The 24675-nt window shown below is 36.5% G+C and overlaps 1 protein-coding gene and 1 long non-coding RNA gene across 5 annotated transcripts in view; one reads left to right on the top strand and one right to left on the bottom strand.

The window, feature by feature from the left end:
• PHIP (PHIP subunit of CUL4-Ring ligase complex) overlaps positions 1-9850 on the bottom strand; it is a 125773-nt gene extending 115923 nt beyond the window's left edge. Inside the window, exons 1-4 of one of the 4 annotated variants that reach the window (XM_082474070.1) lie at positions 9525-9850; positions 9351-9409; positions 9178-9207; positions 8923-8982 (exon numbers count right to left, since the gene is read on the bottom strand). In XM_082474070.1, coding sequence (XP_082330196.1) covers positions 8923-8982; positions 9178-9207; positions 9351-9409; positions 9525-9564 — 189 coding nt within the window. In that variant the 5' untranslated portion in view covers positions 9565-9850. The remainder of the gene's footprint in view (positions 1-8922; positions 8983-9177; positions 9208-9350; positions 9410-9524) is intronic. The other 3 variants (XM_082474069.1, XM_082474067.1, XM_082474068.1) reach the window with 3 other exon arrangements.
• LOC309666662 lies at positions 9827-21085 on the top strand. Its single transcript, XR_014267212.1, has 4 exons — positions 9827-9959; positions 15397-15592; positions 15695-15902; positions 16249-21085. It is a non-coding gene; the product is annotated as an uncharacterized lncRNA (long non-coding RNA).
• The last annotated feature ends 3590 nt before the right edge of the window (positions 21086-24675 follow it).

Genomic DNA, 24675 nt, shown 5'->3' with positions numbered 1-24675 from the left:
CTTTAATATTAACTTAAGCTTTTTAGTCTGAATGAACTTTTAATTTACTAGTAAATAATTAAAAGGTAAAGTCAAGACAATATTGTAATAAAATCCCTTATCCGAAAATGTCTATATCTGGATTCTCAGTAGTTGTCCATACACTATTATTAAGGAAAAACAAAACAAAACTTGACATTCTCAATTCTAACATGCCCATTACTTTTCAGGACCAGAGCTGCTTTCAAGCTCTTAAAGATATTCAATACATAAGAAGTATGACCAAATGGTAAAGTGTGATGAATATTAATAATACTAACATAGCTAACACATACTGGCTGCACACTAAATGCTAGGCCTTGTGATAATTGTTGTTTTACATGAAAAAGCTGAGTTAATGATTTTAATATCCGTAAGAGGTACGTTCTATTATTATTCCCATTAATAAAGAAATGATGGCACAAAAAGATAAAACAACCCTCCCAAGGTCACACACATTTAGTGGATGGTAGAGATGAGACAAACCAAGGCAATCTGACTCCTGAGCCACAATCATACAGCCCGTCCCCTACCTCCCCTCCAAAGTACCTACTGCCTCAGATATATGTATATATCAATGTTCAAGCAAGCTATAAATTAGACATTTTGAATAGTTTTCAACATATGCATTAAAGTGAGCCACAAAGAAATGTTTTAAAAGTTGACCTTTCATGTTGAAAAAAAATCCTTCTAGACCTAAACAGAGAAAAAAATACTTGGATATCTTTTTAAGGACCTTTTAAAAGTGAGCTTAGATCAATATATTCATTCCAACTACTTGATTTACCTGTGAGACCTAGAAATGCCAGTCCTTCCTCTAGGATGTAATTAAGAAGTCCTAATGAAAATAAGATCCACCTAATGTTTGGCACCAAAACGATCTGATTTGACCAGGCTCTTCACTTTATCCCTATGTCCCAAACACCTGACTGGTTCTAAAACAGTTTTTCAGATCTCCCACATCTGTTTTCTCACAATTTTGTCAGACTTGATAGGCTAGTTGCTTCTGCTTCCTACTATGGTTCTGAGTTCTAAAAGCTCAGCTTCATGTAATACAGTTCTTATTTTTAGGTCTATTCTAGCATATAAACAAAATCATAAATTTTTAAAAACCCTATTCACTGTTTAATCGCTCTATAAGGCCTATTACTAAAATCCAGCCCCTAAAATTCTCAAAACTTCTATACTTACAATTTATAAATCTGTTACCATTATTACAAAGTGTAGGTTAAATTATATCTACACTTTTTAAAACAAGTTTAAAAAAAAAAAAAAAAACAAGTTTACATTTTCTGAGCATTTTTTTTAAACTGTAATAGCTTTTCCACATAGAAAAAAAATATGGAATACTTACTCTGTGCCAAGTATGCTCAAAATTTATTTATCTTCACAAGCAAATAAGTTTAAGTATTTTCCTCATTTCACAGGTAAAGAAAACTGAGGCCCAAAGGTTAAGGTCACACATTTAGAAAGTAGGAGAAACAGTAATCAATCCGAGGTCTCCTGATTCTGAGTTTAGTGTTATTTCTATAACACTACAGTTTCCTTCTCTAAACTTTAGTTTCCCCCCTCACTGTCAAACAGGCTCTATGATTACAAACTTAAATAAAGCCCATGTAACCATTTTTCAAGTCAAATCTTCTAAGCTGGGTAACAATTCTTAGAAGGACTCTTACAAGCTTATGACTTATTTGTACTTAGAGTATAATAAAATTAATATAGAATCTCCCTAAGTCTCAAAATTAATCTTGGTGGTCTATTTATTCTTAAATAACTATGAATAAACATGCTCGAAAGACTTGTGTCTTATATTCAGAATTTGGTCAACCACCTAAGAATTCATTTAGATAATAATTCAGTTAGAATTATCAATGCAATTATCAATACATATTTGTCAAATAAATAAAATGCAATATTGCTCTTCCAAATTTTATTCATTACAATCTGACTATATTTGTTTAAAAAAAAAAAACCCAAAACTCTACCCAGAATTAAGGTTTCCACAAACCACAAAGTAAGGATGCTCTATAAAAAATAATTTAAAACACAACAAAATGGCAAAGTTTAACTTTTTAAAATAACACTTTGAAGTTTTGTTTTTAAATCAAGTCAAATTTGCTACACAAAATCTGTGCAATAAGAAATCTTTAAAACATTATTTACTTAGAAAAGTATAATTTAAACCTATGATTCTGTTGAAAAAGTTATTGTCCATTAATTTTAAGATTAAAAATTCTTAAACTGTTTATTCTTAAAATGCCAATGTAAATAATCTTAAGAGAACAATCAGTTTCATTTTTAGTAATGTTTCAGTTTCGAACACCATACTCAAAATAACTAACATCACACATATAACGGCAGTGTAAAGTTGTTTCAGAAAATGCATATTTCTCCAAGTTGACTAGAATTTAGTACTTCCACACCCCAAAACTAAACCAGAATCAAGTAACACAAGTAAAGGTAAATATTTCTTGCATTTATACTATAACCTCTGCCAAGACAGGCTATGTGCCTGTTCTTTATCCAGAGACCAAATGGGTCATGCTACCGTGACCACAGCCATCTGGAGCCCAGAATAAACGGATTCCTTATGTGCTTCCTTTGCAGCAGGCTGCTATCACCCATGTTGCCATGAATAATTTAAGCCTTATACCTCAAATCTCACTCCTCTTACAATTTAAATGAGTTTTAACTAAAGCAGAAACTGCATCACACCAATGCTGCTACCCCAATTTTCCTAATATCAAAAGCTTCTCATCCAACCATCCTTTTCATTATCTGTGATCCCTGAGCTTAAATAAGGCCGCTTTTGTGTATGTGCATACACGTGTGTACGTGCGTGAGGCAAATAACTAAAGGTGGACCGGCTTCACATCTGATGTCTCCCTCCTCTGTAGTGACCAAAGGTTCTCAAACTTTTGTATTTCACTGCTCAATAGCACAATTTTTTATTTTTAGTACCCTGAATTCTCAAATGCCATAATGAAAAAAAAAATTGTCATTTTCCCTAACCTGTTATAAAATGCTTACCCTCCTCTATATTCCATATACTCAACAACGTATTTATTAAGTCCAAAATAACTTGTTTTCACAAATTACTCATATGTCAACAACAGAGGTTCTCACAAACAAGACAGAAACTTTACACATTTAAAACTTCCAGAATTTTCAATTTGGTTCCTATTATATAATAGTCTTTATCACTTTTAAGTATAATTACAAAAGCAACTTAAAACATTCTAAACAAATTTGCTGTTAAAATCTTTTTCTCTAATACACTCATTTTAATGCTTGACTTTCCTGAAGTCAATTAAAAGTACATTAAAATAGGAAATTATTCTAAATGTATATACTTAGTACTCTGTTAACGAATGGCCACTTTGCTTAGTACTAGGGATATTTTTCCATGAATTCTAAAATTTATACGTGGAAACTACTAGTAAGAATGAAATTCACCTACCTGGTATTACTTGTCCAAAATAAGTTGTGTAAAATACAATTTTATTTGCTATAATTCTGTAGTGACATGATAGATAACCACAAAATTGAGGAAAAAGAAGAATGGCTGCAAGAGGTGAGAAAAGTTTCTAGACAAAAGAAACAAAAAACTTGTGGTCTATCTGACAAAGAAATTCTGTATGGACTAAAAGACTGACATTCATAGGATTTATTTAACCAAATACTCACTTAAGAATAAATTCAAAACGGTCCTTTTAAAACTCTGCTTAAAACAGAAATACCTTTAAGCCACATTACGAAACAAAGTATCTCCTCCTATTTCCAAAAAGAATACAAACTATTGTGATGATTTTAAATTACGAAAATCTCTGTACATAAGGAACCAGATGCAACAGCCAAGCTCCCTTCACATATTCCTAAGTGCCACCTGATCATTACCAAAAGAGCTTCATATATCCTCTAATCAATTCTGCACATTTCAACCACCCGAACATTTCTTAATGTTAACTGTTCCACAAATACAGTCATAGTTAGAAGCACTATACAGACCAACAAAATTTTTCTAGAAATCTACCCACAATGTTTTAAAAATGATTTTTGATATTTACTATACTTCTTTCTTTGTATCTTAGGCTTAATTATTTTATCCTTGAATCTACAAAGTAACTATACTACTAGTACCTTCTAAAGTTTTAAGCAGCCGGTTTTATATGGCAACTACTATATTCAGAAAGTTATGCATACTTGTTTCTGAAATAAAAATGTTTTTTCTTAAATTTTTATACAACGTTAGAAAGCTATAGTTGGAACAACCTTTACTACTACTACTAAAGTTCTGATAATAGCAAACACAAACCCTTACATAGTATTTGATTTGCACCAGTTTTTACTCTCATAATCTTACAAAGTAGGAGCTATTATTAACCCATTGTACAGATTGGGAAACAGACTCCAACAGTACTTTTCTGCCTCAGAACAATCATAAAACACCACTGTGCAGTTTGGGAGGGCATAATCCAACTCCCCCTTTATATTCATGCCACTTTACAATTATTCAGGAGTATTAAGAATTTCATAGGTATTTATTTTAAAATTTTTGTAAAGGCCTCAAACTCTTTAAAATAATGGTATAAGTATCAATAGAATAATTACATGTATAAGAAAGGATGAAGATTTGCCTACTTCAGCCCTTCAGTATGTACTCTTCACGTCTAACATTTTTTCTTCATTATAATGATTATGAGACATGAAAACCGTGTTATGAAGACTACCAAGCAAAGCTTACTATTTCACTGATACTCTATTAAAAAAGGAAATAAGTCTACTACACATTTAATTCATTATATGCCACCCCCCCCTTCCAAAATTGATACTGGTTAAATTTTGACAGTACTATGTTATCTTTAATATAGAATGGGAACCCCTGATTCAAAAACATTTAATATGTTATCTTTTTTTTTTTTTTTTACCTAAAACTGGTCTCCTAGGTTTTATACCTTAACTTTCACATTAATCAGAATACTCTAAATAAACACACACTTAAGATATATACTTAAATAAATCCTATTTATGGTTCCTATTCATTTCTGAATTTAAGACCACCAATAATTTATGAAAACCTGTACTTAAACCATGGTGAAAACATATTAATTATAAAGAGGTAGTCTACAAAGTGGTTGTGTCTCAAAAATCATCTTTTCAAGGAGAAATGATTCTACAAACTAAGAACAGCATTACAAAAAGCAATTTCCTAAAATGCATGATTTGTCTAAGTCTACTTTTCTGTGTTTTAGATAATGAAACTCCAGAATGAAAAAGTTGAGCTCTTAGAAACAATGCACTACGACTTCTAGTTAAAAATCAGATTTCAATTCGCTTATCTGACAAGAATGAGATAACAGGGGCCCAGAGAAATTCCTGACTTGCCAGAGGTTAACCTGCAGGCTAACTGCAGGCAGGGCTAAGATCACAACCCCCAGTCTCCTGATTCCCAATCCTTTCCCTTGAATAAAAAGATTTCTAATAAAGTGGAATCAGTTTTTAAAAAGCAAATACCACTACAAAAAAATAATAATTATTATATCATAACAGATTAGCAAAACAAGAACACAGTTTTGGAAAATAATGCCTCGCAGGCAAGAAATGTAATCAGAGTCCCAAATCTGGGCAAAAACGCTTATAAATTCCGCCTCAAGATCTCATAAATATGCAACTTAAATTATGTCGCCACTACTTAAGGTGACAACTAGAGAGCGAAACTTAATAAACCAACTAATTTCACTATTCAAACTAAGAAATAAATAAATGACAAAGGTTTCTCTTTGTCCAAAAATTAGTTGTTTTCTTATTCTGTAAAGTTGCCTCCTTATGCTTGATTCCTTTTAAAAAAATAAAAATTCCACTGAAAGCTCAAAAAATGCCCTTTTGCTTTAAAAGCAACCTCATACTTTTTAAAAATAGAAAATCTGATTAAACATATATCACTGAGCCAAAAAAATTTTTAAAACCCTTTAACTTCCTATCAAATTCCATCCACTTTTAAAAATGTTTTAAGTCTTAAGATAGACAGTAATAACCATGATCCTGTTTAACAATACCTTTACCAATGACACTTTAAAAAAAAAGAAAGTTAATACGTTTATTTCAACTCTGTAAACTTTTAAACTGCTCTTAAAACTCCACTTTCTGCTTGGTCAAAACTCAACCACTGTGATTTTATCTGCAGCCTGACTGCAGATGCTGATCTATGCTTGTTTTTAAGCTCACAAATACAAATATTATACCCCTTCCTAAATAGCTGTAATTTGAGGTTCTCTAGAAATTTCAATTTGACATACAAATTCTACCATTTAAAATATTATCCAATTTATCGGTTAACGTAAGCAACAAAATTTCCAGGTAGAGGTAAACACTACTGAAACTACAAACAATAGTTATTACTTTGGCTTCACTCACCAAAATAATCTTCAAACCAACGTTATGTAAGTTCAATTTGATAGGACACAAAATAAAACTTTTTTTCAGTCTTAGGAATAAATTAAGACAATAGAGAATGATGTACAAGAGACTTTGCATGTGCTCACCTAGCTCACCATAAAATTGCAAAATCCTACTATTAAACAAAAAAGTAGTCAAATACCTAGTATTCCAAAATATCTTTAGAGCTAACTAAATGTCAACCAAAACTCAAACGAAATTAAACCAAATACCATACACCTAGATATATAGTTCGATGGCTATGAAAATACCTCAAATGGTGCCTCGGATCCAGCTGATACAGAGTGAGTAATATGCTGAACGAACGAAACGAGAAAATGAGCCAGAGAACCCTGAAGTCTAATGAGAATTCTTAACTATCCCATGAGCGTGCCAACATGACTGCTCTGGTAAAAAGGTCTGAAAACACTCTAAGCAAGAAAAAACACTTCCATGCAAAATAGGTGGATTTTGATAAATAACACACTGATTAAGACACTGCTTATGATATCCTAAGTCAAGTCTGATAAAGAGACTAGGAATATAAATTCATTTTACTAATATTTGAGAGATGAGAAACTCGCTCAAAAAAAGCTGAAAAACACTGGTAACCCTGTTTTTATCGGAAAATAAAATGATATTCCTACAAGGACTAGACATTCTCATAATTTGGCCAGATACCACTGGCCGCTTCATTTAAAAAACATAAAAATAGCGTTACCAATAGTCTCCACATTAAAAAGAACACAGCAACCTTCAGTGACTTGGGGTTTGTGGGGTTTTATAAAACGCAAAGATGAATGTGGTTAAAAGAGAGGCAAAGATGAGTTCTGTCCAGTTCTTAAAAATGGAATATTATAATCTTTATAATTCTTTAAATAACAAGAAATACCTGGAAATCCACTTAAGATTCTGTCAAGTATTTACAAACCTAAAAATTAAACATTGCTGTTATTGAATCTTGGAGTTTGCTTCAAACTCCATTCATTTCAGCCAAGTACTGAATAAGACTAGTTGAAATCACTACGTACTTGAACAACTAACAGTATGGAAATGAATGTGCTGTTAACTCTCTACTCAATTAACTAAACCTAAGTACGCTTGCTTATTTCAATAGCTGTGAGCACTTACCAACAACCTATACTAAATCATAACACATTTAGACACAACAGTTAGATGTTCTATATGCAAGTGAAACAGGAGCCATCAAAAACCACGTCATGCCTTCTTCCATCTCGCTGAAGGCTAGCTGAAACTTCCTGATCCTTTCAGAAGCCCTCTTGAAGTAACATTGTAACTATCTTAAAACATCAGCTGCAAACATGTCTCCGAAAAATCAATGCACCGCATAAATTTCAAAGGCTCGACGTGCCCCAGTGACTGCTTGCTTTAACACACACATCACACACATACGCATACAACCTAAATCAGAGGAGGAGGAGAAATTAACACGGAAAACAGAACTCCCGAATACAAATACCCCACTGTTCCATTCACAATCCTTCAGGGGATCAGGACCACTTTTAGAAATCAATTTTCAGAAATGACTAAAATACTCAATTCGGAAACCCACAAAATTAAGAGAGGTATTTTTCAAGCGCCTGACAAAATACATCCCGCTGTAAAAGTGAAAAACTTTTACTTGCCAATCGCCACTCCACAGTAAATGTACGTGTAAAAAAAATCAACACTTCTTCAGGGGCCTCCAATGGCAGCTTTTAATTTAACGTGGGGCCTAACGCGAGAATTAGCAAAATGAAAAAAAAAGCCTGTTAAACTTCTGGCTTTAGGGTGTTAACACGCTTTACACTTCTGCGAAAAAAGCTTCCGTGGATGCAAGATGCGCCCGCTGGCCAACGACCACCAGCCGGCCGAACCCCTCCGACGAAACAAACAAACAAAAAAAAACCTAGCTCTGAAGGTAAAGGAAAGCCACAGAAACGGAAGAGGAAAAAAAATAACGTCTTGCCACGGTTCCGCGGCGGCTGAATAGGCGGCTTGTGAAATGCTAATGCCACTTCGGAGCAGTTAGTCACCAGCTATTGTGTGCGGCAGGAGAAAGCCGAGCCGAGCGCGCGTGCAGAGCGAGCAGGCGAGCGAGCGCGCCCTCCTTCCTCGCGCCGCCGCCGCCGCCGCCGCCTCGCGCGCGCCCCCGCGCCCGCACGGACGCGCGCGCCGGCCCCTCCTCCTCCGGCCTTGCACTGCACAACACTCATGACGTATCTTTATTTCTAGCACATTAACAAAATATCACAAATAAATTGTCGGCAGCCCCTGCGGCCCCGGGGTGCGGGTCTCCCCGGCCACTGCCCCCCGCAACCCCCGCGCCGGCCTCCCAACCCTCCCCGTGGCCTTCGGAGCTTTCAGGTTCTGGGGCCAAGTTTTTGTCTCTGTAAAAAAATTGCGGGAAATTCAATTTTTATTCGACTCGGGGAAAAGTTTCTTTGCTCCGCGACGTGAATGTCTCACCAGATTCTGGTAGGTCCTGGGATGCTCCTTCCCGGTCCAGTCGGTGCGCCGGGGCAGCAGCTGCGGGGAGAGGACGCCCCGTGAGCCCGGCCCCCGGCCCCGGCCCGCCCGCGCCCCTCCCCCGCCCTCCCCGCGCCCCGCCGGGGACCCCGAGCCCCGCGCCCCGCGCCCCGGCGGCGGCGGCGGCGGCGGCGGCGCAGCGGCCCAGGGGCGGCCGCGCGGCGGCGGGACGCGGCGGGCCGCCGCCGCCCTTACCTCCTTCTCGGCCACCTCACGGATCAGCACCTGCAACAACAAAGCGGGGAGAGCTGAGCCCCGCGCCCCGGGCCGCGGCCCCGCCGCCGCCGCCGCCGCCAACGCCGCCGCCGCCCTCCCCCACGCCCGCGAGCGGCGAGCGCCGGCCCGGCCCGCGCCGCGCGCCGCCGTACCTGAGCCGCCTGCTGACAGGGTCCATCTTCCAGGAACCGGGCGATGAGGAAGTAGAGCTCTGCGCGGGAGAGAGGGACGGGGAGACACACAGGCTGAGCGGCCGGGCGGCGGGGGGCGGGGGACCGCGGGCGGAATCGCCCGGTGCCAGCGGCCCCGGCAGCCCCCCGACTTACCCGATCGCAGCTCCGAGAGGCCTTTCCTCTCACAAGACATGTTTATGGGTCACTTCGGGGCCGCCGGCGGGACACCCCGCCGCCGAGGGGAAGCGGGGATGGTGCCGCCGCCTGCCCTATAGCTGTCACTGTGTGTTCACGAGCCGAGCCTCGGCTCCACCATTCAAGCAACGGCGGCGGAGGCGGAGGAGGAGGAGGAGGAAACAACAACTCTCAGGCAGCGGCTACAGGCGCCGCCGCCGCCTCCGCCGCGGATCCCTCCGCCGCAGAAAGGAGTCCGCCGCCTTCGCGGCCCCGGGCTCGGCCTGTCCTCGGCCCGCGCCCGCGCCCCCGCCCCCGCCCCCGGCGCAGAAAAAGGAGTGCCTCCGACCCCGCGGCCCCGGCGCCCCCGCAGCCGGCGCGGCGAGACCCCCGCCCGCGGCTCCCCGACCGAAGGTGCGATTTATTTATTTATTTCCAGTCGAAGATGTCGGAGCCGGAGCCGCCGGTTGGCTGGAAGGCGCTTTCTCTGTGGAGGCCGACCTCGGGAGGGAGGGGGCCGGGCACGGCTCCGCGGAGGGATCTGACGCACACGGAGCCGCAGCACAGGCTCTATTCAGCGGCGCTGGCTGGGGCTGAGATGGAAGTTAGTTTCTGTGTAGCAGAAATAGGAAACAAATGAAGCAAAACTGCCCAAAGAGGGGAAATGCCCCGAGGATGGGTCTCACTCTCACGCGCGCGCACAGACACACACGCCGAGAGCACTCTCACGCTGGGCAAACTCGGGATCGCGCTACCCTGCCCGAGTTGAATGATAGTGTTTGGTTTCTGTCTCTTGCCATGTGCATGTGTATAAATGCTGCGGATTGGCATCTGTGTAAGTCTTGTCCTGCGTTATTTCTGCAGCCTATGCAAAGTGTTGTGTAATTTATTGGAGTGCTGTATATTGCAATAGAGGTTCAGGCGCTTTTTGTTGAGCACTTGCGTTTGCAAGCCCGTTATTTGCTGAAGACACCTCTGCGTGTCTTTTATTACTGCCATTGCCTTAAGCGTACATTTAAAAAATGTTTTTCATCGTTATATGGGCAGAGCGAACTCCTGATCTGTACTTTAGATACTCTGTTTCCTCGTTACAAAAAGGCTAGTAATGGCTAATTAGGGATTTGGGATTAAAGAACCTTAAAGCTTTTTCTAAGTGTTTACAAGAAGGAATAATGTAAACCTGAGCGAAAGGAAAGAACGTTAATATTTATCTCTAACTGATCTAGAGGTAATGTACTGACAGCTCAATAACCTACCGAAGGATAACGAAAGAGTATAGTACGCTTTAGCCAAGGTGATTGGTGATTAAATTATTTAAATTATCTGTGTGTCTTGCAGTTGACTTCGTCATGCTAATTAATGGCTTCTAATTTGAGGTGTAAACCATTCCTGTTTACAGTTGATCACAGGAAGACTTCTTGGAGACTGACGAAAAGAGAAAAAAATTAATCTTTCGTAAATTAGTATGTAATTACCGGTTTTATATGCTAAATCATACATCTGCCTTTTGCTGATGAGGCTAAGGGCCTTGTTTTTTAAAAAACGAATATGGGTGAAATTAATGGAAACAATGGAAAAAGCCATTTGTTAGGAAACAAGGACACCAAGTGATATTTATCTCCAGATGATTTAAGCACTTTTCAAAAAGACTTGAGAGTTGATTTTTTTGTTTTTTAAGGATTGCATTTTAAAGGGAATTAGGATAGTCGTTCTTTTGTTAACATTTAACAAAAGAGTCTCCTTAAAAATTTTAGATAATAAACTGCATTTTATGGACCTGTTCTAAAAAGGGTATTTATGGGGAAAGGACCAACAAGCTGCATTGTGGTTTTCTAGATTGCTTCCTCAACCCTTGTACCCTCCTAGCTCCTTACATTCCTAGTGGGAAATACTTGCTGCAACTGCCTTGGGCTGCATTGCAAGACTGCACCGGTGTGATGCCTTGTACTGAAACAGCCAGAAATCACCGTACATGTGAGAAAGAGGAAAAAAACACCTAAACCTGTTTGGAGTAATAGGATATAAAAATTGCCTTTTATAACAATCTTAACCAAATTTTTTAAAAAACAGAAGTTACCATGACTTGTCCTATTGCAGTAGGGTTATCAGAGTCATTGTTATTTATTGAAATGGCTATCCTTCAAGTACTAAAAATATTTGCATTTTTAAAGACATTAGTTCCATTGTAACTATGATAGGTAAAGTAGCTTGCTTCTAGATGGTTAGGTTTAAAAAGATGGACATTTAATATGCCTTTTTGCAATTCTGTTTATTTCCGTGACACATGCTTTCTATTTTATCTTAACTTTTAAAAAAGTATCATATTCTTCAAATAATTGTGATTTTTTACATTACGATGTTCTTCAAATAAACAGTTTTTTTAGGAACTAAACATAGTTAGAATTTTGTGATTTTTAAAATGTTTGCATTAGTCTGATTCTTACTAATAGATGTTTATCCTTGCTAAGGAAAAGAACCCAAATTATGACATGGAATATAAAATTACTCTGGGTAAAGTTTTCTATATATATCTTGTGAGTAGTATGTAAACATGGAAAGCTAGTATGAATAGCTCATGTATGCTTTTCATTTAGAAGCTTTTCCTAAGTATGCTACTAGTACTTAGCTCCTAAAAAAATTTTAAGGAAAAATTTCCTTCTAAATTTTCTGAATATGATGTTCCTGTCATTTTGACTAACCTTTGACAATGTTTATAGTTTCTTTTTCAAAGACCTAATTTGAAGATAGTTGTGAACCTGCCTTTGAACTAATTTGTAACTATCAGTTTGTTATAAGAAAATATAGGTTAACTGCTAAAAATTAAAACTTCTTTTCAGCCAACTAAATTATTTGTTTTTAACAATAGATGTTAATTTGAATTCTACTAAGTTCTTCAAATGTGACAAATACTCCTTTATAACATTTTAATTTCTTTAAACATAAAACATTTCTGGAATCTGACATCATCAGTTAACTATAGGGTTTATTATGTCATTTATTGTGCATGTGTACACAAAAAGGCAGCACATATCAAATAGGAAGAAAATCTTACTTTGAAGTCCTAAATTTTAGTTCCCAGGGCAGTGGCATTCTCAGCTAACTTTTGCATATAAGGATAGTTCAAATTCCATCTATATCCCTTTCTATTTGTTTATTTTAACATTTTCATGGACTTCAAAAATAAAATGTCAATTTTAAAAGATTTTCATACCCTTTTTTTAATAAGAAGGCTAAATAAATAGTAAAAGTTTGGAAAGCCAACAACTACTGTTTTTATATAATACAGTCTCTAGGAGATTACAAACTTCGTGCGATGTAAAAGCTCCTGTGAAATTCATTGCTTCACTTGGCATCACATGAAACAAGATAAACATTTAACAGAAAGTCTGTCTTGATTGTGATAAGTTACTATTCTAATGAAATAATCAAATGCTGCCATTCAAGTTCTTCCTGGAACAAGATGGGATAGTTTATAAATAAAAAAATTCAACCACATTTATGAAATTTAGTTTGCTTCCACTAGTATGGTGAACTCAAAAAAACTTAGTTACAACTTTTAAGATGATATATTAAATCTTTTGTGTGTGTGCTATTATGCTTTTTTTTTTAATAGCAAAAGCTTTGTCCTATAAAGTGTAGAAATGGAAAAGTAGGAAACACGCTTCTTCAAAAACCACCTTCTTTTTTAATCCTCAGCTGCCCTAACAACAAAATACCATTGTCGAAAGAGTGTTGTTTTACACACCACATTCCTCCTTCTGGATTGTTCCCCAGTATTGTTCTGTCCATGTTGGTCTGACTTTCTCCCTCTCAACACACATCTTCTTCTTCCTTCACAAAGCTTGAATATGTATCAGATTTGAACCATGTAAGTAGATATTACTATTTGGCTGCTACAGAAAGAATAGAGAGAACCAACTTTAGTAAGCCAACTCATTATTTAACACTTTGTATTGTCTCCCTTATGTCTCACTGAGAAACCTTTTTGCTGAAGTTAGAGCACCATTCCTTTTAATCTGTAACAAAGATTAGCTGGTTATCAACAATCATATAATCCCTTACTTATTTAAATGTTATTAGTAATTTACCACTCAATTTTTTTTCCTCCAAATTAAATTATTCTAGTAGCTTAGATTTTTAAATGTCTTAGTTTGTATGAAAAGGAGAAATACATATCTTCATTGAAAAAAAAACCATTACACACACACATACACACATCACTTCATGAGTTCACAGTACAGCTACAAAGATTAAAGGAGAAAAACACTTTTAGAACACATTCCCCCAAGATTTGGAGCAACGCAGTGGATGAAGTAGAAAAAGCTGTTCCGGATGGCAGGAAACTTAAAGGAGAAGTCTGTAGGCATGTTCTATTATATGATGATGTCTGATGGATTCAGAATGGGCTTTATCGAACAGGGAACAGTGGAATAAGTGAAGGTAGACTCAGGAGAAGGGATGCAGAGACTTGAAAAGTTGCTAATGGTGGTGTATTAAATAAAGCATATATGATCAATGTGATTCTAAGATGGAATTTGAGGACAGAAAATGTAGCCACTTGCATTCCTATGTACCTGAATTCATAAACTTTGAGAACCCCCAAGAAGAAAAATTATTTTATTCATGGAAAGGGAGAGGTTTGTCTGACGAGTTAGTGAGGAACTTCTACATAATCAGAATCAAGGACACCAAAGCAGACACTGTTGGTGAAGAAAGAGAATGGTTGTTTAAAAGAATAAGATCTGACCACCAGAGTGCCCGCAAGGCTGCCTTGAGACTCAAATATGAAAATAAGACGTACAAAAAGTAAGATCCAACTCAAAATTGAGAATGAAGCCAATTTAGATTTAAGCTGACTTTGTAATCAAAAATGGTGTTTCCATTTTCTAAATTCCTATAGAAAGGCATGTCTCATTATACCACCTTATTTGTAAATTGCCTTCATTTATATATGTATATATGTATACGTATATATGTATATATACACACATCCTTGGCAAAGATCCCCTTGACTCATGCATCTGTTGCTTTATTTCCTTCAATGGATATAATCATACCTATTTGTTGAAATGGTGATTCGCTAACTAGCCTAAAGAATGAGTTCTGTTACACATTTATAAAGTTTAAAATAATATTGATACCAAGTAGATCTCTCAAATGAGATGTGTGTGTTAAAAATTTAAGAGAAAAAAGAGAACCTTTGAATTTGATTTTGAGATTACACCTACGAATTCCATTGCATTCAAAGTTTTCATGCTTACATTTGAACACGTACAAATAAAGGTGCATATTAAGTGGCTATAGTGGATTTTTTTCATGCTTATCCAAACTTCCAGCTGACAGTGATTTATAGAAAAACTAATATAGCCTTTAAATGGAATCTCCTGGTAAGAACATAGGTATTATTTCCTCTCAACAGTTATTAGAAGTGGTGTCACTGAGTATCATTAAGGAACATCTTTCTTAAGAATATTGAGTAAGTGGTATCATGTGAGAACGAAGAAATATGTTGCCTTTTTGTCTTGCCATCCTCACCTCTCTGGTTTGCACATGTTACACTTTATACTTGTTTCCTCTTTCATTGTTTTGGGGTTTGGGGTAAGTGTATGTATAAGAGTTGCACCTTTCCCTGCTTCCTCACCTTTTCAGTTTTTTCAGTGTCTCTATAAAATTTTCCTTCTTTTCCATCATTGAAACTTTCATTCTAATGGTAAACCAAATATAGGAATTAAGATATATAATTAATTTGGATATATCCTAAAAGCTCTAAAAATGTGAAGATGAATCTATTCTTTGTTTCTTATAGTTGAAAGTGTTGCACGCTAAAATCTTCCACCTCTCTTATTTTCAGCCTCCTGGTTATTTTACAAAAGACTAGAGAAACAATTTACACACCTGGCGTGAAAAGGAGGGAAGAAAAAGCCTTCCTTTACTTTTTCATAAGGAAAGAAACGAAGTGCCAACAGTAAGCATTTTCTGTTTGTGAAGTATATATACAATTTTGTTACAAAATTTTTCCTATTTCAATATTTTTTGCCAAAGTCAAGGTAAGTTTGGCCTGTTTAGACATTAGATTTTCTGAGTTAGAGGAATTACTAATTTTTTTAGAAGTTATTTTTGAAGTAATTAATGCATCTTTCCGACTCTAGTTTGTGAAGTTTCCAGTCTAGTAGTGACTGAAGAGGACTGCCATTGACTCAAAGCACTGTCTGGTCAGTACTGTGTAACTTCACCTCTTTGAAATATTTAGGATGGAAATTCACTCCATTTTCAGAGCCAGATCCCATCATGCCCATAAAAATGTTCGAAAAAGAAATCCTTGATGGACACACGATGGCAAATTTCCGTGGCACAATGGTAAGATATTTTTCCCTAACGCCTGTGAATATCGCATTCTTTTATTAGGATAATAATTACAAAGGTCATTTCCCCTTTCAATCAGCCAGTTTCTCATGTGGCCTCTTCTTTTTCTTTTTATTACTAAGAGAATATTTTAATAGAAATTTTTTTTTTTAAATATGAAAAAGAAAAAGAAACAGGAACTTCAGTCACAAGTTCCAGTGACCTGTACTACTTCTGTGAAGCCATCTTTCTGTTTCCCGGGCAAAAATTTTTGAGTGGACATAAGGACCCAAAGTCCACCTTTAATATCTCTCCCTTGTCTCCATGTGCCATTTCTACTGCTGTGGTATCCTCATTGCAGCATTCTGTGCATCCGCTGAACAATCATCATTGAAACACTGGCTTGCAGCTTGACCCTCATTGTGTACTTTTAGTCCAACACATGGAGATGCCCTGTTCACCAGAGGCTGACGAGAGCTAATCTGAAGCAGCTGAGACCCCCTCTGATGGCTACACCTGGAAAGCAGAGGTTTCTGTGATAGTCTGGCCAATCTCCAGAAATTATCAATTATGAAAACCTGACTTTATTTAGCAGCAATAACAATTTATTGAATGGACTACAAGAGATATGAATCAATGGCTATGCATACCATTCAAATTTTAACTACAAGGAATTCACATTCCTGAAATAAAAACAAACAGCACTTAGAGACTGTTTTTGTGTTTTAACCTAATTGCTTTTAGTATAAAATATTCATATTTGATAAATACTAGCAGGATTAAATTCCACTGTTATTTTTAGTAATACAAAGTAACAAAATTTTGTGAAATAATCAAGTGTGATATAGGTAAATGTGAAAGCATTTTTGGAAACACCTTTTGAAATGAGTGTATGATTTCCATATTTTGTAAAAATTTAACTAATTTCTGACAGATTAGTTTCAGTTCTCCAATATAAACTATGAAGAGATTTGAGTCAAGAAGATCTCTAGTCAAAGTTAGATTGAAAATTTGCGAACCTAGGGTCAAGAATTGCATCGATGCCAAAAATTTTTATAGTGCTCCAGGTTTTCCTTTTCCTTTTAGTTTCTTAAAGTTACATACATATATTATCATTCTTTAAAAATTTGATTCTTTTTAACTAATATATTTATGTTTCAGTACATTAATATTTGAAGTCTAGAAATCAAGTCTCCTTAACTTGGGAGAAGTTTTTAAAACCTCTTTGTGGTGGAAAAATATCAAACATTCAAAAAAAGTAAAGAAAATGGCAGTATGATCCCCAGGTACCAGATTCCCAGCATTCATAATTATCCACATTTGGACAATCCTCTACTATCTATCCTCCAACCACCCCCTTTCTTGCTTTAAAGTAAATGTCATCATTACCCCTGTAAATAATTTGGTATGTAGTCTAGAAACAAATTCTGACTACCTTAATTCTTTCATTGATTGATTCATTCATTTATTTACCACCTCATATTTTAAACATTTGTAGAACATCTACCATATTCTAGACGCCATAATAAGCCCTGGAAATTGATTGGCTGGATATGGTCATTTGGGACCATTTCTAAGAAGTTCTCTTATAACTGGAAATGTATGCTGTTAAGAAATCAGATCATACCACTCAACTACTTAAACCCCATTCAATGATGTTTCATGAACTCCTGGACAATCCTTAACATGACATGTGTGATCTCTCATAATCTAACCCCCTCAACCTGTCCACACTCACATTTACCCACTGGACCAGGAACACTCTAAACTCCTGTATGGAAATATTTCCCCCAATATGCCTTTCTTTCATTTTTTTGTACATGCTGGTCCCTCTTTCTGGAATCTTGATCTCAAAATCAGACCAATTGTGATGCAGTTTTCAAGACACCCCCAATCATCACTTCTTTGAGTAACCCTGTATACCTCTCCTCCAAGAAAACAAACCTCTAAGTGTTCATCCTCTGTTGTAGCACAGAACGTCTTCTGTGTGTCGCTACTGTAGCACAGCTTTCAGGTATATCATAGTTTTATGTTGTTCTGACTAGACTAAGAATTTTTAGGACAGGCTCTGAATTTTGGATTTCTGTATCCCCATTATATGCAACAATCAGAATATACAACAGGTACTTAATAAATTCAGTGGTTTTTTTCTTGGAATATGTTTATCAGATAAACAAACTATGGTCATTTCTGGAGGTATATTAAGATGGATCCCAACAGTGACCCAGTTCACCATGACTTCACAGGGCTAGCAGAGGCCCATGGAACCACTGATAGTTTTCCCACTGAAAGGAAGCAAACAAAGTAGGTGTTGTATTTAAAGAAACACCAGAATATCATGTGATATTTGGATATCAGCCCTGCCCTTTCAGAGTGTTTAGTACAGTATTACTTGAATATAAAATGAAGGGATAAAATGGTCCCTAAAAGAAGGTCACACAATACCAAGATAATGACAAAAAAAAAGAAAAGAAAGCCTAACCTAAAGTGAATGACTTTAGGTCATTCCCCTCCTTGCCACTTAACTTTAACTTGTCTTTTTTTAGTACATTTTTCTTACTTATCTTTTGTCTCCATCTTATATCTTGTGCCCTAAAGAATCAGATGGAAAACAAACATACGTGTAAATAAAATATCAAATAAATGGAGTAGTGCATCAGCAGGGCCCCTATAGCAAATGGAAAAGAGGGTCTGTGTTACTACATCCATAATTATGGCAATGCAGCATGTAGGATCACTGAATTTTAGAGCTCGAAGGACCCTAGAGATTATCTAGTCCGAATCCCTTTTCAAAGAGATTAAATGATTTATCCAAACTCACACCCTCCTTTTCAAATTTCAGTCAGCCTTGCAATCTTTCTGAGGTTATTGGTGAAAGGGTAGGATAACTGAATAGCCAAAAGAGAATAGTTTAGCATGGAGGAGTCAACATGATTTCTGCACTAGAAATGGTGTTTGTTGGTTTTACTAGAGTTGTTTGAGGGGACAAATAAGCATGACTAAGGAGATTTAAAGAGAAAATTTATATTTAAACTTTCAAAAAGCCTTGTGACAAGTTCCTATATCAGACTATTTAAACAACCCCCATAAGAAATTGGCTTGGAGAGAAATAAGGAGAAATTTGAGAGTTAATATCATTGATAAAGAATCAAGTCCTATTTCTGGCTTTTACTGAGTGTTGTTGGGCAAATTATTTTGCCTCACTTATCATCATTTTCCCACAAATAATATAAGAAAAGTGATTTCACTTAACTCACTAAGCTACCGTGAGGATTGAGTGAGATAATAATACTGTTTATAACAAAAGCTAACATATATTAAGTACAATTTGTTAAGTAATAACAAATTTTATTTCACTTAGTCCTCACAAGGAAAATACTGTTGTTATCTTACCACTTTAAAGGTGAGAGAACTGAGGCACAGAGTAAAGAAGTAACTTGTCCTGAGTCCTGAAGCTAATTATTGGTGAAGTCAGGAATTGAATGAACCCAGGAAGGCTGGTTCAAGAGCCCTTACTCTTAGCCAGTCTCCTGCCTCTTGTGCTATTAGTATGCACAAATCCCTTTTCACACACAGCCTAGGTAAGTAATAAGGGCTTAGTAAGTTTAGTTATTACTATTTTTGTACTTTCTCAGATGGAAGAAGAAAAGGAGGCCTAATATTGACTGAAGACCTACTTTAAGTGTAATGCATTCTCTTTACAACCAGCCTGGGAGGCCATAGATGCCCATAGAGGTATCATGGTTCAACCAGTCAGAACTGGGATTCGGGGGGACATTGGTCTTGTTCCAAAGCCCATGTTCTTTTTACTACATTCCAGCCTGTACTCTTATTTGTTATTCCTCTTGTACCAAAAACACACTTAGGTGTATGGGTAGGTATGTACCCACGATGTAAGGCACATATACACATAAAAGCAATGTTTTATTTGACTTACAGGTGAGTAAATTTTAGTAAGGAAGAAACAAAGAGTAGCGAAGGAAGAACTTAGTAAGTTTCTGAAGAGCAGAACCTAATGGCTGCTGTCCCCAGAGTCAACACTGGAGCTCGTCAAGTTTTATTTTTAGAGCGTGATGGGGCATACAAATACACCTAAAAATTGATTAATTTTCAGTTGATAGTAAGCTTTTATGGGGACACAAGGGCCAAGCCAATGATATCAAATGGCAGGATCCTAAAATGAACTGCTAGACAGGGGATCTATTGTCATTTTAGGTTATTCCCTGTAAAACATGGTCCAAAAAAGCTTTTGTACCAAACGCTAATGCAAAATGCTGCAAGGAAGAGTATCAGAAAGCATTATCCATGGTACTGCACGTCGGCATTAGAAATATTTTGTGGTTCTAGTCGCCACACCTCAAGGAAGACATAAGGCCCTAAGGTTAGAAACCATCTAAAGAAAGAAAATTAAAATGACATAAAGATACAGAAAATCTTCTGCCAGAAAATCGACTAAAAACATTAATACCTTTGAAAACTGAAAAGGGATATAATATAATAAAGTCAGGATGAAAATGAGTAGGATGAACACAAACTTATTCAACAATTCTAGAACTCCAGAACCAGCAAGTACCTTGTTGCTCTTTTTAACCCCTGAATTCTTCAGAATGTACCTCCCAAGTGAAAGGGAATCTCCTGCAGGATCACATGTATTAATCGCACTTAGGAAATTTAACATTAGTACTATAATATAGCATATAATACACACACATATCCAGATTTCTCCAATTGTCCCAATAATCTTTATAGCTTGCCCTTCTTCCCTCCCTCCCTCCCTTTCTTCCTTCCTTCCTCTTTTTTTTTTTTTTGATCCAGAGTCCAATCAGGTATCTCACATTGCATTTATGTAATGTAACTCTCAACTCTCCTCTAATCTGGAACCGTCACTAACGCCATTACCCCCAACCCCTGGCAACCACTGATCTTTTTTACTGCCTCCATAGTTTTGACTTTCCTAGACTGTCATATAGTCAGAAGCATACAGTATGTAGCTTTTACAGGTTGGCTTCTTTCACTTAGTAAATATGTACTTAAGGTTCCTGCATGTCTTTTTGTGGCTTGATATTTCATTTTTTAAAAGCACTGAATAATAGTCTATTAACTGGATGTACCACAATTTATTTATCTATTCACCTACTGAAGGACATCTTGGTTGCTTCCAAGTTTTGACAATTATGAATAAAGCTGCTACAGACATCTGTGTGCCTACTTTTGTGTGGAAATAAGTTTTCAAATTTTTTGATTAATTTTGAGTGCAATGACAGGATCATATAATACGAGTATATTTAGTTTTGTAAGACACCTTCAAACTGTCTTCCAAAGTGGCTGTACCATTCTGCATTCCCAGTATCAATGAATGAGAGTTCCTGTTTCTCCACATCCTCACCAGCATTTGGCGTTCTTAGTGTTCTAGATTTTGGCCATGCTAATAGATTTATAGTGGTATCTCATTGTTGTTCTAATTTTCATCAACTTGATGACTTATAATGTTGAGCATCTTTTCATATGCTTATCTGTCATCTATATATCTTCTTTGGTGAGGTGTCCGTTAAGGTCTTTGGCCCTTTAATTGGGTTGTTTGGTTTTTTATTGAGTTTTAAGAGTTCTTTGTATATTTTGGGTAACAATCCTTTATCAGATTGTGTTTTGTAAATATTTTCTCCCAGCCCATGGCTTGTCTTTTCATTCTCTTAACATTGTCTTCCACAGAGAAAACACATTGTAATTGTAAAGAAGTCCAGCTTATCAATTATTTCTTTCATGAATCATGCCTTTGGTGTTGTATCTAAGAAGTCATCTCCATACTCAAGGTTATCTAGACTTCCTCCTACGTTATCTTCTAAGATTTTTAGGTTTTATAATTTACATTTAGGTCTATGATCCATTTTGATTAATTTAGTAAAGGATGTAAGATCTGTGTCTAGATTCAATTTTTTGCATGTGGAAGTTCAGTTGTTCCAGCAACATTTGTTGAAAAGACTATCTTTGTTCCACTGGATTGCTTTTGCTCCTTTGTCAAAGATCAGTTGACTATGTTTGTGGGGGCTGGGTAGGGGGAGGGTGGTTCTGAGCTCTCCATTCTGTTCCCTCGATCTATTTGTCTATTCTTTCACGAATACCATACTGTTTTAATTACTGTAGCTTTATGGTAAGTATTGAAGGTGGGTAGTGTCAATTTCTTGTCCTTCATTATTGTGTTGGCTATTCTGGGTCTTTTGCCTCTTTGTATAAACTTTAGAATCAGTTTGTCAATATTCACAAATAACTGTTGGGATTTCAACTGGGATTGCATTGAATTTATAGATCAAGTTGGGAAGGACAGACAGCTTGACAATATTGAGTCTTCCTATCCATAAACATGGAATATCTCTCCATTTCCTTAGTTCTTCTTTGATTTTTTTCATTAGAATTTTGTAGTTTTCCTCATTAGATCATGTGTACATATTTTATTAATTTATACCTACATATTTTGTGTTTTGGGGTGCTATATAAATTGTATTGTGTTTTTAATCTCAAATTCCACTTGTTCATTATTGGTATATAGGAAATAATATTTTGATAAAGATCTTTTCATCTATGTTCATTAAGGATACTGGTCTGTCGTTTTCTTACAATGTCTGGTTTTGGTATAAGGGTGATGTTGACCTCATGTTTTAAGTTAGGAAGTATTTTCTCCGCTTCTTGGAAAGAGATTGCAGACCATTGGCATAATTTCTTCCTTAAATGTTTGGTAGAGTTCACCAGTGAAGCCTGGTGTTTTCTGTTTTGGAAAGTTATTAATTATGGATTCAATTTCTTTACTAGATATAGGCCTAGTCAGATTGTCTATTTCTTGTATGAGTTTTGGCAAATTTTCTTTCAAGGAATTGGTCCCTTTCATCTAGTTTGTCAAATTCATGAGCATAGAGTTACTCATAGTATTCCTCTATTATCCTTTTAATGTCTATAGGATCTATAGTGATGTCCTCTCTTTCATTTCTTATATTAGTGATTTATGTCCTATCTTTTTCAAAGAACCAGCTTTTGATTTTGTTGATTTTTCTCTGTTGAACTCCTGTTTTCAGTTTCCTTGATTTCTGCTCTAATTCTTATTATTTCTTTTCTTCTGCTTACTTTGGATTTAATTTGCTCTTCTTTTTCTAGTTTCCTAAGGTGAAAACTTAGGTTATTGATTTTAGCTCTTTTTTATTGTCTAATACCTGCACTCAGTATCATAAATTTCCCTCTAAGCACTACTTCCACTGCATCTCACAATTTTTAAGTTATGTGTTTCATTTTCCTTTAGTTCAAAATATTTTAAAATTTCTCCTGAGATTTCTTCTTTGACTCCTATGTTATTTATGTTGTTTAATTTTCACATATTTTGGGAATTTCCAGTTATATTTCAGTTATTGATTTCTAGTTTAATTTCATTGTGGTCTGAGAGCAGACATTGTTTGATTTCTATTGTTTTAAATTAGGGTATGTTTTATGGTTCATAATATGAACTATTTTGGTGAATGTTCCATGTGAGCTTGAGAAGAATGAGTAGTGTGCTGTTGTTGGATGAAGCAGTATATAGGTGTCAATTATACACAGTTGATTTTTGGTGTTGTTGAGTTCAACTATATCCTTCTGATTTTCTGCCTGCTGATATGTCCATTTCTGATAGAGGGCTGTTCAAATCTCCAACTATGATAGTGAATGGATCTATTTCTCCTTGAAGTTCTGTCAATTTTGCCTCATGTATTAATACTTTGACACTATGCTGTTAGGTAAATACACATTAAGGATTTTTTTTTTTGAGAATTGACTCCTTTATCATCATGTAATGCCCATCTTTATCTCTGATAACTTTCCATGCTTTGAAGTGTGCTCTGAAATTAATGCAGCTGCTCCTATTTTCTTTTTTTCATAAATTTATTTATCTATTTATTTATTTTTGGCTGTGTTGGGCTCTAGGCACGTGGGCTCAGTAGTTGTGGCTCATGGGCTCTAGAGCGAAGGCTCAGTAGTTGTGGCACACGGGCTTAGTTGCTCCGCGGCATGTGGGATCTTCCTAGACCAGGGCTCGAACCCGTGTCCCCTGCATTGGCAGGCGGATTCTTAACCACTGCACCACTAGGGAAGTCCCTTCTATTTTCTTTTGATTAGCGTTAGCATGGTATATTTTTCTCCATCCATTTACTTTTAATCTATGTGTATCTTTGTATTGAAAGTGGGTTTCTTGTGTACAACATATAATTAGGTCTTATTTCTTGATCTACTCTATCTCTGTTTTTTTAATTGGTGCATTTAGACCATTGATATTCAAAGTGATTATTGATATAGTTGGATTAATGTCTACCATATTTGTTGTTGTCTTCTATTTGTTGCCCTTGTTCTTTGTTCCTATTTTTTTCTTCCACTCTTTTTCTGCCTTTTGTGGTTCTAACTGAACATTTTATATGATTCCATTTTCTCTCCTTTCTTTATGCATATCAATTATACATCTTTTTAATTTTTTTTAGTGCTTGCCCTGAAGTTTGAAATATACATTTTCAACTAATCCAAGTCCAAATAACTACACTACTTCATGGGTAGTGTGAATACCTTATAATAACAAAATAATCCTAATAATCCTAATTCCTCCCTCTTGTCCCTTGTATCATTAGTATCATTACTAACATTCATTTCACTCATATATTAGCATAAAAAAAGGCAGGTCTACTGGCAACAAATATCCTCAATATCAGTTTATCTGAGAAAGCTTTTATTTCTCCTTCACTTTTGAAAGACAATTTCACAGGGCACAGCACTCTGGGTTGAT

Source organism: Balaenoptera physalus (assembly GCF_965194825.1).
Source record: "Balaenoptera physalus genome assembly, chromosome: 9".
In the NCBI taxonomy this organism is placed as follows: Eukaryota; Metazoa; Chordata; class Mammalia; order Artiodactyla; family Balaenopteridae; genus Balaenoptera; species Balaenoptera physalus.
The sequence above is the reverse complement of the archived record's forward strand: the minus strand, read 5'-3'. Positions and strand labels throughout refer to the sequence as shown.